Raw genomic sequence first — 16341 nt, 5'->3', positions numbered from 1 at the left:
AGACCTAAAAAAGGAGCACACACACTGGTTATATGATTTCTTATATCCTCCCTTAAGAAAAAAATATCCACCCCATCTGAGTAGCTCGATTTTCCCCTCCAGTTCTTCCCCCTTCAGTCTATCGCAACAAAGACACGAGGCATGATGGGAAATGGAAGAAGAAGAAAAAGGAAAACAAAAGACACTCTTGAGATGCCTGGTTCTTTACCGTTCCGCTATTCATGCAGGAGTAACAGACAGGGAACACGACATTCGAGAGGAGAGACGTTTCTTGGTAACCTGACAGGTTCTGGAGCGCAGGAGACACAACAAAATGCACTATTCATCACAGAAAGGACTGCTGCACAAGACGAGGGAAGCGGTCGATGTATATATTTGGAGACAAACTGTGGATTGGGGCTATTTCTCGTGAAAGAGATGCGGGTATAGGAAAGAGACACGTATAAAAAGTAGAGTGAGTCATGGATTCCCTTCCTCCCGGGCTCTCTCTCCCTATTTTTGGTCACATGAATCCTTCAGCGGGAGCCTCTCTTCAAGGCAAAACTGCTCATCGTGTTAGGCAAGAACGTCGCGCGACAATTTCCACCTTGAAATGCAAATGGCGCTGCTTGCATCGTTTACGATTCCACATCGCTCTGACAGACCGTATGGTATATCACTACATCTCTTCAACGGGCTGAACATGCATGAGGAGAAAAAAGGAGAAAGAAATGAGAGGAAAGCAAAAGGAGTGAATGGGAAAAAAGGAGGGAGAGAGAGAGAGAACGGGAAAGAGAAGAGGAAGGAAGAGAGAGAAAGGGAAAGAGAAGAGAGGAAGGGAAGGAGAAGAGAGAGGAAGGGAAAAAGAAGAGAGAGAAAGGGAAAGAAAAGGGAAAGAAAAGAGAAAGGGAAATAAAATCGAGAGAAAGGGAAAGAAAAGCGAGAGAAAGGGAAAAAAGAAAGAAAAGAGATAGAAAGGGAAAGAAAAGAGAGAGAAAGGGAAGGAGAAGAGAGGAAGGGAAGGAGAAAGAAAAGAGAGAGAAAGGGAAAGAAAAGCGAGAGAAAGGAAAATAAATTAGAGAGAAAGGGAAAAAAGAAAGAAAAGAGATAGAAAGGGAAAGAAAAGAGAGAAAGGAAAGAAAAGAGAGAAGGGAAAGAAAAAATAGAGAAAGGGAAAGAAAAGAGAGAAAGGGAAAGAAAAGAGAGAAAGGGAAAGAAAAGAGAGAAAGGGAAAGAAAAGAGAGAAAGGGAAAAAGAGAGAGAAAGGGAAAAAGAGAGAGAAAGGGAAAAAGAGAGAGAAAGGGAAAGAAAAGAGAGAAAGGGAAAGAAAAGATAGAGAAAGGGAAAGAAAAGAGAGAAAGGGAAAAAGAGAGAAAGGGAAAGAGAAGAGAGAAAGGGAAAGAGAAGAGGAAGGAAGAGAGAGAGAGAAAGGGAAAGAGAGAAATTGAGGGCGCGAGAAAGAAAATGGAGGGAGAAAAAGAAAGAAATATGAAGGGAATAGAAGAGAAAATAAAGGGAAGGAGAGAGAGAGAGATAAAGAGGGAGGGAGAGAAAGAAAGGTGAGAAAAGATTGAAGAAACAGAGGGAGGTAGAGAGAAAGGGAAAAAGAACAAACCAGGACAAGGAAAGAAGGGGGTTAATGGGGGTTACTATTATGAAACAACCCCGCCGGAAAAGTTACGAATAAATTCAAAAATACCAAAAACTATGTTTTTCAGATAATAAATCCAGACAAAACACTACATTAAGTCTGAAAAATTAATTATTTTTATTTAGTATTATTAGTATCATTCCGTCAAACAGAAGCACAGATTTCGAATATATTTATTTAGCCTACATTTCTGAATGATTTTGTGTGGGAAGCACAAACTGCGTTGCCCAATCTCCAAAGATACAACTCTAAATCTAATGCGTAACTTCGCTGATACTGAGGGTTACGTCACATGTAAAAATGTAAACAACATTAACTATAGAGTTACGTCAATAATCTAATTTTATATCTTTATACCCTTCCCATTAACTTTAGACACAGTTAAGTTAAAATAGTATACTATCCATTGCAAATGTCTAATTGGAAATTACGATCGGTAACAACTTCAGAGTGCTTCCAATAACTAATCAAATAAAGCATAGAAAAGGGCGCCCTCTTTGGATCAAATGCTATAACCTAACCATCACATTAAATAATGCACAAACAATGAGTTAATTATTTCATGCGATGTAAGTAGTTCAGAGGTCAATGTTAAGAGATAAATTATGTAAAGTAGTGCTCGTAAACCTACTTTTCACTTTTAAAGGAAAATAAACAATTCCTTAGCAACAGACGAAAAAAAATGCCAATGTGAATTTCTTTACGAGTATTCGCACATTACAGTAAATAAAACTTTCATTTTCGACGTTCGTTATTTCGTCAGAGAAATGTACGAAACTGGAGGTGAAAGTGAAGGAAAATGACAAGAAAATATACTGGTAAAAGAATAGCCACTGTAGAAACGAGCCGGATTTGAACCCAGAACCTTTTTGTTACGGAATAATTGCAATGGATCCACGCTGAAGGGTGATAGGACGACACTTATACCAATAACGCACAACTAACACTACGAATACAGCGTTACAGTTCCGTTTCCAGGTTCCGTATGGAATTTGAAATGTTTCCAGACCATCATGCACTGTTTAACTTACTTTAACACGGTTTACAGTCCATTATATCAGAATCGATATGAGGAAGATCTCAGACTGAACCAACCGCCGCAAACTGAATTGCGCACACTTTAGATCCAGGATTGCGCACCAATCTCACTGGCCTGTTTTGCGCACAGATTTTGATCGAACGTTGCCACTTTGATAACTTTAAAGTCTGTGCGCAAAACTGTTTTTTTTTTTCTTTAGACAAGAAGAGTGAGAGAAATTAGAAAAAAATAGTAAATCATTCCAATTTACTCAAACTCAAAAGTTAGGTTAGGTTAATGACTGCAAAAACACGTGTAAGTCCACACACACACACACACACACACACACACAGAGAAAAAAGTTTGAGAACCCGGGGGAATTCCGGGTCTTTATGGGAGTAAGGAAACAAGTTTGTATTATGAAATATTCCAGCGAAAAATGCAGAATGTGTTAAATCCATTTCTGCACGATAATGCATCATTATAAGCTTTTGCAATAAGCCCATATTGTTTAGACTAATCGCATCCTATAAAAACGCAGTTAAGAATGATTTGTGGAGGGGGGGGGGAGACACGAAACGTTCGTTCGTAATGGCACGAAGCTGGAACTACAACAGGCGCCGTTTCGTTTAAATTGGTGGGGAAAAAAAGTATGTTCCCAACCGTGTAAAGGGGGTAAAAAGTACACCCTTCCTTATTAAAGGGATGAAAAAAAGTAGAGCAATGTGCTCATGGCACAGTCAAAACGCTTACTGATTAATAACACGAGGCTTGCTTCCTAGGCTATGCTTTTCTACCGCTCTTGCACCTTCTACAGTGAGTCTCCTTTATTGCACAACGCGGGAACAACTTCGTGCTTTGACGTCAGATGAGGAATGCCTGCGTTGTTAGGTTAGGTCTACTAGGTTTGATTTCCTTAGCATAAATACATAGGAAATGCATTATTTATGCTATGGTAACAATGAGCGAGTTCCACGGTGACGTCAGAAAGAAAGGTTGTTCTCGCGTTGTGCGACAAGGGAGACCCTTCTATACAGCAGGCTTGTGCTGAGGATCAGTTGAGGTCGTGGGTCATTCCTGATACAACTGACGTACGCAGGAGGAGATGATGGGGCTACAGCCGTTGCCGAAATTGTTTACAATATCAAGATTTTCAAATAGAACCAGTAAAAAAAAACTCTGGAAAAATGTGTGAAACGCAAACCCCATTAAAATAATCCTCAATTATCATGTTTGTCTTTGAATAACTTTTAACATGAAGACTCAAATGATACAAAATACTTTATTCTGTATCACGTCCCGTGCTTAAAACACAGCTGATGTATAATATCCACCTTTAGACTTCCAGCCCCCCGAAAAGAAATTACAACAATGATGCAACAATTGGTTGATTCACGGAAATCGTAATCATCGTAAGATTTAGATTATAGAGAAATACATTAGGATATCCATACCGTGGAATGTATCTATAAATTTTAGTTTATAATCTGTGGATAAAGGTGAAATCGCAATATGATGCACGTTTGAATCGTAGTTTTTCCAACCACAGTTTTGTAATTCGCCTACCATCACCACTACAGTGTTGAGCGGGTAGCAACAGATTTAGCAACTTTGGAGTGACTGTTCTGACATCCCGTATTTATTATTTGCTGTGTACAAGGCGGAAAACACACTAGCACTACTATACCTAATCTATTCACATTATTTCTGCTATTAGATGTATACGTGAGTAGGTTAGGCAGGTCAGGTTTGATGCATGTATCTCCAAGCTGCTAGCTCGTTCTACAGTGTTGATTATTTCCTTCGCTGCTCGATAGGTGGCGGCACTGCATCGTAATCTCTCGGCGTTCCTTTCCGAAGTCACTTCCGGCAGGCTGGCCATTGTTTCGTTCCTGCTATCAGTCTCTCCTCCCCTCCCCCCCCCCCAACACGCACCTACCGCTCCGACAAATACTATCGAACGCACTACACAAGAGGTTATCGATCTTCCCCTTCATGCGATAAACGGAAACGTGTTTCACTCGTTTCCATTTTACGTAGCTTTGAATGGCTTCAGAGAAGGTTGTATCCACAGTGCGTGCCAAAGTAGAGTATTTGAACTCGTTTATAACACCCTTTGCTCAAACTTTCGTTGCTTTATTGTCAAAGTACCGAAATGACAATACTTCTTTCGTTTCTTAAAAGTTTTTTTAGTACTTCTTTGACTTGCAACAAATTGAACTACTGAACTCAATTCCCATTAACAGGATAATAAAAAAACTACAATTCTTTTCAATTCTAATGCTACTAAAACATATTTCAATATCCGTAAAAATCTATAATGATCTTATCGTTATTTATGCTTCTTTAGATGTAAGGCAATTAAATATAACCAAGTGACATCTAGGAACGAAAAAGTGAAACTTGAGAACTTAAAGCATTAATTCAATCTCAATGTAATGAACGCCAAAAGGGATTTATCCAGAAGTTTTAGTTTGCATTTAGGCCTGGTACAAGTAAATTTAGAACCAAAATGACCACAAATTGGGTCTTCGTGAAAAAGATAAGGGATATGTTGATGAAATTTTGGGTATATTAGAGTGTGTGTGTGGATAAATAAATCACTGAATGGCAGTCTCTACCATTTCATAAGATTTCAAGAAAACGTTGACTTAAAACACGATACTATTAGGAATACCCAGATGCCATACAGCTGCATAGTTCACTTTAAATTTTCCCTCTAATCAGTTATGATTAATTTTGTACAGGCTTAACTTCATATGAGCCGTTTCACGACCAGCTACAGATGCAAATTACTTTAAAAAACGCATTACGATAACATTGTAAACAAAGCTTTTTTGTTGTTATTACTCTGGTTATGAGCATTTGAAATTTGTATTCGGAAGTCACAAAATGTGATTGCATATTTTATTTTGGCGCTTAAATGATTATGCAATTCTTAAACATGATGGAAACTAGCTTCATATTCTTTTTTAGTGCAGAAGCATGGAATACTGTGCGTTTTCAGTATTTAGATAATGGATAATTTCCTTACTCTTTCATTGGTCAGGTTTACACTATGTATACAGTGTAAATGAATACTTGATGAAATTCAATGGAAACGAATCAGAAATAAAGCATCAGTAACTACGTGGTACACACCAAAAGTACGTGCCGTTTTGTTCTGAAGTCAACATTTCTTCTCTTTTCAGGGAAATAACTATGGCATCGGAGACTTCCATCCTTCGTCTTCAAGCAGTGTCAGTTTTGTGTGCTAGGTGGCAGTAGTTGAGTGACAGTGCCTGAAGGAGTAAGACGTGTTTCTGATACTGCCTGGGGAAATGGAATTTCCACTTGAAGAGCAACGGGTGTTGCAAATTTGACACGATTCAGAAGGGAAGGACACAATTTTTTGGACAGTATTGTGACAATGGATGAAACACAAATTCCATTATTCAATCCAGAAACAAAAAGACAGTCGATGCAGTGGAAACACACGGATTCACCACCCCCGAAAAAATTTCGTCAGGTTGCATCAAATGACAAAGTGCTATACGCAATCTTCTGGGATTCCCAGGGAGTGATATTGTCTCATCCAGTTCCCAAAGGTCATACAATTACGGGCGAGTATTTTCGTAAACTTTTGGCTACAGAATTTTTGCCGAAATTGACTATGAAACGACCACAAATGGCTAATGGCAATTTCATTCTCCACATGGACAATGCACCGCCACATCGTGCTAATGTTGTGACCTCATTCTTGGCTGACCACGGTATTGAACTTCTGACACATCCACCATACTCACCAGATTTAGCCCCGAGTGACTTCTGGTTGTTCCCAAACCTCAAGAATTCTCTTCGTGGACGCCATTTTGCCAATAGATCATCCCTGGGAAGTGCTGTTTTCCAGTATCTAAAACATACCTCCAAATATGACTATGCCACATGCTACACAAAATGGACTGAGCGATGGCAACTATGTATCAATAAAGAGGGAGAGTTTGTTGAAAAATAAACACAGGTTATTTCATTGTATTTAATTTTTCTTGAAAATTAGAACGAAACGGCACGTACTTTTGGTGTACACCTGGTACTTACTGCCTTCGCAGAACCACTTTAATCACTTCGCAAAACCACCGATAGGTTTCCGAAGCGGTATGCAGACCGCAAGGTTACACTTTATGATAAGCATTTTTATGAGAAAATAAAGAACCATATTCGAACTTTGAGATCTTAAAGGCCCATAAATGCAAGTTCCTCGCATAGCCTATACCTGTTTTAGAAACTGATTTTTTAAGTATGGCGCCAAGCTTTCAACGTACAAGTCGGCTTCTCTCGTTAGATTTGTGTAAATGTATGCAAGGGGGATTAAAACGAACTTCATTATGAATAGTTTTTACAGTTCAAATCGCGAATAAACTCTGAAATTCCATTTTGAACATAAAAACACATGTCCGTGCAAGTGGTGCCATCTTCCTTGCTTCCCTGAATTCCTGAGTACGCCCCTGTTGAGATAAAGTGGCACATACTTTTACTGTCAAACTTTATAAAATGTACCACTTTATGCGAACAAGAGTGTACATAAAGCAAGGTCCAGATTGTCCCGCGTTCACAGTATACAACACAAGATGAATGACACAGTAAGATATACGTAGGGAGTCTTTGTATGACAACGAATCATAATTACAGCCATACGGACAAAGACAGCAGGATCGCATACAAAGCTTCCCCAGCAGGACATCTGTCCGCTTACGAACGAAGTGATACTACGACCATCAGTCATTTACGGCACTCAAGGATTAAACGGATACCGACCCCGGCAGTAATCATACGTCATTATGACGAACTTAATCATCGTTGATGACACGTGACCCTCCCTCGCAGCCTGAGCAACGACTTCGGAAGGCGACGGGTCTGGTGTGCGCTGCACGTTACGACTTCAACCGACCACTTCCTGTCCGGACACTTGTGGTCGAACATATGATTGCAAATTGGCATTCGATAGCTTAGTATTTGCATGCTAACAAATGCGAATGGCAGCTTCCACACAAAGTACTTCCGCATGATCAGGGCACTCGCTAAATTGTTTCACCACTTAAGTGATATTTGAATCTTGATCCAGCTGTCCCGAAACTGACAACTAGAAACATGTCCCAAATCTAAGAACCTGAGACATCTGTCCCGAATAAACATATGAAGACATCTGTGCCGAAACCAACACCTAGAAACCTCTGTGCCGAAACCAACACCTAGAAACCTCTGTCCAGAAATCAACATCTAGAAACCTCTGTCCAGAAATCAACATCTAGAAACCTCTGTCCAGAAATCAACATCTAGAAACATCTGTCCCGAATCCAACATCTAGAAACCTCTGTCCCGAATCCAACATCTAGAAACCTCTGTCCCGAAACCAACATCTAGAAACATCTGTCCAGAAACCAACATCTAAAAATATCTGTCCCGAATCCAACATCTAGAAACATCTGTCCCGAATCCAGCATCTAGAAACCTCTGTCCCGAAACCAACATCTAGAAACCTCCGTCCCGAAACCAACATCTAGAAACCTCCGTCCCGAAACCAACATCTAGAAACCTCCGTCCCGAAACCAACATCTAGAAACCTCCGTCCCGAATCCAACATCTAGAACCTCCGTCCCGAATCCAACATCTAGAAACCTCTGTCCCGAAACCAACATTTAGAAACCTCTGTCCCGACTGTCCGGAATCCAACATCTATAATCTGCTGTTCCGAAATCAACATCTAGAAACATTTGTCCCGAATCCAAGATCTAAAATTATACTCTCCCGAATCAATCTTAATCCCACTATCTGAAATCTAGAAACCTATATTCCTTACCCAAATCTATCTATATAATTTTAACATCGAATATGACTTGCAGATATTTACAAGCAAAAACTGAATATTCGTATTCGATCTTTACACTTGCAAAACATTTTTTTAAAAATTTGATTTCGCAATTTCGTGACGATTAGGATGGCATGATGAAATTGATGAAGGGTCGCTCAAAAAGAACATCCAAGCCAAGGCCGAAAGTCGAACCCGGGACCTCTGGCGTCGTAGCGCGCTGTGCCAATCACTCGGCCCGCGGACTTGAAAAAGAAATATTAAGAAACATTGTAATTCTAACGTCTTAATTGATTCCACGCACTGAAAGTTAATCAACCAAGTACTAAGACACTGCGTTAAATGTGGTGCAAGTTTCAAGTTCAAGTCCACGTGCTCATAACTGGTCTTGCTTGGGCAAAGGGAGTGCTTTCATCAAAGCAGGAAACCACAACGATGAAAAACATCTCGAGAACATGCATTTAAAAGTTTGGGTGCAGCATAAATTCTGAGGGCATGTCCGTACAGGCATGTAAACGAAACTTTCACCAACCTAAAATAGCATCCACTGCCACCTCAGAAAACACTGGTGAAAGCTGGAAGAAAAGCATATTACCCAGCGCGATATATACTGGAAATTAGGTTCCGTACAACTCACTTTTCTTCTTGTCCTATCTTGTTCTTCCTTTAAGATCTGCTGGTTTCACTTTCTGAAACTCCTGCGGCGTTACAAGCTCAGAGCTGTCGTTGCTTACGGAAAGAAAAAAAAACAGTTCTTGAACCTTTTCTCACATGAATATTAGCTTGCACTTGTAACACGGTGAAGGATGTGTAATATAACTATCGTGAGAGCAATACAAGAACAACTTTTCTTCCATGACACGAGGAATTTGAGTAACTTGTTTGTTCTTCGCCAAAGATCCGGAACGAAAAAGTGATCAAGAGAGGGCGCTTGGTTAGAGCATACCAATAATATCGATACATGTTCATTTCGTGCAGAAAAACTTCTCGTGGGAAATGGATAACAATAAAACGAAATATATATTTAGCGCATCAACAATGCCATGTGAATCTTCCCGAGTCCGTTTAGAGTACGTTGAAGATTCGACATATTGAAACATTTCGATGGACTTTAGTCCAAATCATAAAATTTTAATTCTGTACTCGAAGCAGGTTAAGGCAATATATATCTGCGTAGTTCTCTCACAATTTGTTTGTAGGATTGTATGGTTAAAACAGAACACAATCTACACACTAATACTGGACCAAAGACATCTGTCTATGAGGCACATGACGGCTATATTGCACCAGTAAAATGGAATAGTCCATTGTAACGTGAACCGTGGTAGGCACTCAAGGTCATGAAGTACACAATTGGGCATTTCTTTACATGATCCTTGGCATGTAACTGTTGATCAGAGCCGGGTTATTTTTAACTGGGACACCCTGTAGATATGGAACAAAAAAAAATTACTCTAATATACTGTAGTGTTTTCTTTTGCATTTTTACTTCGCATTTGTCGCACTTGGGTAATTGCGAAGGTCAATATTAGTGGCCATTACATGACATTGATGGAGCACTCAGAAAGAACACAAATGTCCAGGTCGGAATTCGAATCCGGAACTTTTGCCACCGAGTCTGCGGACACAGATTTTGAAGGATAAAAAATTCTGCTGATGAAGGTAATACGTGGTGCATTTCTTCAATTGCTGAGCAGACAGTTGCTTTTTATGGATTGCACGTTGCGTAATTTACACAGTATGTCGTTTGTCTACCGCTCTATGTTCATTGCAACGATGAAGAATGAATAGTGAGTTGATGAAATGGATGAAGGAACAAACAAAACGAACACGACGAAAAAATTCAAGCCTTACCCACGACTTCAACCTCAAACCGAAGCCATGGATGATAGAACAAACGTAACGATACATCTATGCCTTATGTAACTAGGGTTCGAACCTGAGGCCTCGGAGTTCGTGACGTGTTAGGAAAACCATCGCGTTTAGGGAGGCATGCAGGAGTAAAGAAGTTTATGATTTTGTTTTGTTATTTAGCGTCGCTTTTCTGCAAATTTTGGCTAATCGCGCGTGATGATATTGATGAAGAGACATTCACAAATAACATCCATGCCGGGATTCGAACCCGGGACCCCCTGTCGTCGTAGCGCGTTGTGTAAAGAAGTTCATAAGATCACATCGGCGAACTGATGGGATAATGACGGAGTTGAAGGAATCGCGGCGTTCATGTCCGAGTGTTCGTAGCGTCCAAACGAGCAAAGCTCTATTTAGTAGTCTCTCTCGATGCCCTTTATGTGTCACCACGGTGGCACGTCGTGTCACGCATTCTGTTCGCGAGGCGATCAGAGACTTTTGTCCTCAACTGTACAAACTCATGAATCCCGCTATTTGACAGTGCATGGATAGAAACACGGGAGCGGAAGTTGTTATTAATATCTCGAATACAAATCAATTGCCACTTAGTTACAGGGAATCGTAACCTTGCGTTTTTAATCTCCTATTGTTCGATCCTCGGCTGACGGCAACTTTCACCACCATTCGCAGCCGGCAGCGAGTGAAGGTCAATGAATGTCAAAACGTTTCTTTCTTTACGTTCAGCGGCTCTTCTTAGGAAGAAACGGGAAGCTACAACATATGAAAGCTAGATTCGGTTTAATTTTTTTCTGCCACTTTTGGCTAATCACAACGTTGGGGATGCATGGTGATGAGTAGAGACCGGATTTTAAAGGAAAGTCCTTTTGTATTTTTCAACACGGATCATACAATAAATAATGGTGTTGATAATTATATTCAGCCTACATACCTTTTTTTTTCCTTTTTAAAAAACTTCTTCCTTGGTCCCTTTATTGACAACATAGAAAATATTTTGTAAGACTGTTTATTTCCTGAACAAAACATTCAACAATTGTCTATTTCGTGCAGATTATAGGAAAGAAGAACAAGCGCCATCTATCTTCCCTTCCCTCCATCCGTGTTGGGAGTACGTTGCAGCGATTGTTGAAACAATGCGATCTGGGCTGACATGATTACGAAATTTAATGTATTCCTTTCTATACATGAATGGCTCTCATTTAAAATAGTATTTTTAGTGGAGTGCAAAAACATTATACAGTAAAACCTGTCTATCGCGGAACATGATGGTTCCGAGCAAAATTTTCCGTCTTAACAGTTTTCCTTCTTATACAGGGTTGACTTTAAATAAAGTATAGAGCGCTGCAGGAAATAATGGAAAGATTCCCTAAAGATTCTACAGACATTATAATTATTTACAGTTTAGTTATCATGGTGCATCACTTTCGCTAATTGCATGATCTGTATTAATAACACTTGTTAACTTTTAAATATACAGGGTTATTACAAATGATCTTCCTGATTTCAGACACATGTAAATCACGTTTAATAAAACTCGGAAACATGGAGGTTATCAATGTAAAGAGTAACTCGTAAAGTTTTATTTCATATCATTTCAGATACAGTTGGTAACACTCCTGCATAATAACTATGAGAGAAAATGGCTGCCAGCAAAGACAAGAAAGCGTTTTGTGCGTTAGATTTCCACGTACACCAGTCTGTTATTAGCATGCAGTGCCATTTCCATACAACGTTTGATGCAGATCCACCCAGTGGACATTCAATTCGTAAATGGTGCACTGATTGTAAAGAAAAGGGATGCATCTGTATGTGAAAGTCAACTGGCCGCCCGTCAGTAAAGGAGGAAACAGTTGAACGGGTCCATGCAAGTTTTACCAAAGGGGCTCACATTGCACAATTGTGCAGTCACGCAATAAAACTTCATGAGTTACTCTTCACATTGATATAATGTTTTTGTATCCGAGTTTCATTAAACGTGAATCACATGTGTCTGAAATCGGGAAGATCATTTGTAATAACACTGTACATATATCTTCTTAAAAATTATTCATTAAACTTCGTTTTGGTTTATAAGCTTACTTACACTACGCATTTCGCCACACAACACTCATACCGCACACGCGCGAAAGGAAAAGAAACCGACGCTACATTACGGTAGCCAAACTGGCCGCGAACTGAGAAACAAGGATGTTGATTTCAAACGGCAATATCCCTCCACTTCAACAAATATTGGTATTCGTTTCTTCAAGGAACAATCGTTTAGAATTCGAGCACTGTTTCGTGGCCTCTGAAAATAGGGTCATGATGTAAGAAGTTAGTATTTAAACATTAGCTTCTTTCATTAAATACGCAAGTAAAAGGAATTGACATGTTTTATTTTGTTATTATCAAACTATTAAGGAATTTTAATAGCGCGATGGTCTTTGTAACTCCTGCCCCTTCAGCGTCTCAATTTTGTGCGGCCCACTAGATAGCCTAGTGGCAAATCCCCCTCTCCCATGCACACGCAAGAAGCAAATGCATCAGCTGCATCAAATAGACTTGATGCACTTAGTTTTTATCTATTATTTACGTTGTCCGCTAAAGCACTCTTTCAAACCAAAATATTATAATTATCAGACACCTTGGAAAAGAATAACGCAAAAGGAACCAAATTTCACAATTGCATACACATATGTGTATGTCTGTCATAGATTATTTCCAATTAAATTTTAATATAAGCTAAGAAATATCGCAGAATTTATTAGTTTATTTTTATCAAGACATTCGTAATTCATTCCAGGTCACTGTCTCACATTTCCATCGGATACTTGCGTACGATATCAAGAGCAATTGTTGTCAATGACGGAAAGCGTATTGTAGTCGAGTAACACTTGAAATATACTGCGATCTATTGTTGTATAAGGCAACAGGGACGCGAGAATAGCAAAGAAATCAAGAACCTATGGCGATTATGATAATACTGAATTTGACACAATAGATTAGATTGTATAGGAGTCTAGAAAGCTATTATTCTAAAAAGGACGTCAATAAAATGTTTAAAAAGAAATCGGAGAAAATCACCAAAGTAACGCAAAACGTTTGCGACGTGTTCAACATCCGTTCTATAGCTCGCAGATAAGGTTTAGCATGGTGCGGGGGCAAAAAGTTGGGGGGCAACTGCCAACTAATCGCCGCCATTGGGTACTTTTATCATCAGCTGTTCCGTGACGCTCTAAAATGCATCAGTTTAGAAGATCAGACCCTATCATTTCAAAGAAACCAAAACTACACGTTTAACTGGTACACCAGAAAGTGCATAAGATGCATTTCTCGTTCTGGGTCAGAAATCCTGCAACACTTGGCAAGTAATATGTGATGTAAGAAAATGACGATAGATGTCACTAGCAACAAATACAAAACGGTTCCAACCACCTCGACATTTCTTAACGCAGAGCCGGGCTGAGTCTGTCAATAGAGTGGTGTAATTCTGTTTGTAGGACGCCTCGAGTTAAAATATCCCACGCCATATTATCACGGCTGCAACACAGTTTCTAGCGTGCTTCTCAATACAATTTAAGGTCAGCTCTGTAATACCTGAAATCAGAAACTTGTGCAATTAAGCGCGGAGGGTTCCCGTGCTTACATATGTCTTTTACTGAGACACTTCAACATTCGGTGTCGCGGTGGTCTAGCCGGCAAGGTTTCCGACTGCCACGCGGGAGATCTAAGGGGGGAATTTTCCGACCTTGTCCCTGTACCCTTTAAATTTCTTCCGCGCCCCCTTTTTCAAAACCTATTTTCAGCCGAAAATTCTGTCAAGTCAACCAAACAGGCGACAGACAAATGATTATTCACCCGTTCTAAATGCTCTTTAGTAACCATGCACATTTGCTTAAAGTTACTAAAGAATTTGTTCAAAATTACCAACTTTAGTAAATGCTACTATTTATTTGCTTCTTTACAGTTACCAAACAGCCTAATCAAACGTGTTTTGTTAATTGAGCCAAATCAATTTTTTCTATGTATATTACAGTGTCATTTACGTTATCACTTATGACCATAGACGTAACTTGGCGGGGGCAAGGGAGGCACTTGCCCAACAAATATTAAGGTTACTAAATTTAAAAATTAAGGATACTTTTCTTAACCTCCTGGGACCTGAGTAGCAAAGTAGTGAAGAGTATATTTTATGATTGCAAAATGTAAGTTACTTAGCAAAATAGTTCTGAACTTCCTACAGGATGGAAAACTTGTTGATCCTGGCTCCCCAAAGTCTCAAGTTTGATTCTGCCCCCCCCCCAAATAAATTAAGTCACAAGTTTGACTCCCTCTTCCCCAAGTTAAGTCCCAAGTTCGATTTTGCCCTCCAACGTTAGGACCATGCTTATGACCAAGATGTGTAATACAGGCAAGCCATTGATACTAATCTAAAAGGAAAACCATATATGCTTCTTTGTAAGTACATGTTGTGGTCAAAGCATGCAAGCAAAAATGAATCAAGCCATTGGCATATTTTCATAGAAGCCTACTAAAAGTTGATTGGCATTTGATGTAGTGGCTAAAGCATACATACGTGTTTACTTATCCTTCACTTTCAGCATCGCACCACTAGACGGTTAACCCTGGCGCCGCCACTGACATAAAGCTCCGGGAACACAAAAAAGCAGGAGATCGTGAATGTGTGAAGCCCTACTCCGCGTCTACTTGTGTGCCTTCACGGCACGATGCAGGGAGTACGGAAAACCTGATCTACCTTTTACCTTCAACATATCGGGAGTCCGACAAGGTCACATTTACCACTGCAGATTCGGGCCCGAACAACATTATGCATGAATGGATTTTGAAGAAACTTCGAGGTATTTTTTTTCGAATATAGAGTGAGCATCATCTTCAATGCACGGTACATATGCATTGCTTTATTCTGCATTTGTAATTTGTCTTTACAGTCATGCTGCACATTAGTCTTTGCTAAAAATTGCTCACACGACGATACGAATAACGACATTGTAGGGAGAGTTGTGTGACGTTAATATGCGTTGATGTTCTGTTATCATGCACCTCTCGTAAGATGCTTGAGGAAAAATGCATTTTTTGTAAAGTTAAAAGTTTTTAAACCTCGCTAAGGCCAATCCAAATGACGTGGTCGGGTGTCCTACGGAGATTCGAACAAGGCGCCCTCCAGTTTCACAGAGCGCAAAACAACAAAACTACAGCGATTGTTACGACAAGAGAGGGTAGAATAAACATCAGCACCCGTGACTTGGGTGGGATTCGAACCGAAAACCGTCACACTAACCACCATACCACCTAGAGTAACACCAATTGGCTAACAAACTCAAAACTATTATTCTTGTACTGTAGTTTCGCTCCATTGCCTGACTAAAATGACAGTTACGCTGCCCGACTACTTGACTATAATACATTACGGTACTGGGTGAGTAAGGGAGGGTAAACACATCCCGAAAACAACCACCAACTTAAATCTTACCTGTTAGTATTGCATATCCGCACTTCGGCATATCGCCTGGGGGAAGACACCTTGATACCAAGCCTTGGCGATAGAACCCCAGGTGGTAACATGTTCTCACACGTCACAAAAGAAGAAATCGTTCTCTTTCCGCCGAAACACCAACACACACGATCACTTTTCACACGCACAAAACCTCAATCCCGTCACTGCTTGTCGCTGCAGCACTTCTCAGGCAAGGGGTTAAACTAACACTTGCCATCGGCTCCCTGCCACGATGAACCACACGGCTACACTACATTTGAGCCGCTGGGAGCTCGATCGGCTTCTCCCGTACTGTCAGGGTTGCCATCCGTAGCCAGAATTCCCTAAATCAGGTTATTTTTTTTAAACTGTTACCAAGATTAATTTTCTGTTGAGTTATCAATTCCTACACTCTTTCTCGTTCGTTCTTCAACAGCCTATATTGAATATAACAAAACAATGAACAAAATAAACACATTCAATCATGTTTCACGAATGGTCCTGAA

The 16341-nt window shown here is 39.9% G+C and overlaps 1 protein-coding gene across 1 annotated transcript in view; it reads right to left on the bottom strand.

Annotated features, from left to right (window-relative positions):
* Window positions 1-16074, bottom strand: part of LOC145980983 (protein sprint-like) — a 127500-nt gene extending 111426 nt beyond the window's left edge. The window contains exon 1 of the mRNA XM_083114073.1: window positions 15833-16074. Coding sequence (XP_082970199.1) covers window positions 15833-15924 — 92 coding nt within the window. The 5' untranslated portion in view covers window positions 15925-16074. The remainder of the gene's footprint in view (window positions 1-15832) is intronic.
* Between the last annotated feature and the right edge of the window lie 267 nt (window positions 16075-16341).

The sequence above is a fragment of the Lepisma saccharinum genome, chromosome 28 (assembly GCF_977018435.1).
Source record: "Lepisma saccharinum chromosome 28, izLepSacc3.1, whole genome shotgun sequence".
Lineage (NCBI taxonomy): Eukaryota > Metazoa > Arthropoda > Insecta > Zygentoma > Lepismatidae > Lepisma > Lepisma saccharinum.
The sequence above is the reverse complement of the archived record's forward strand: the minus strand, read 5'-3'. Positions and strand labels throughout refer to the sequence as shown.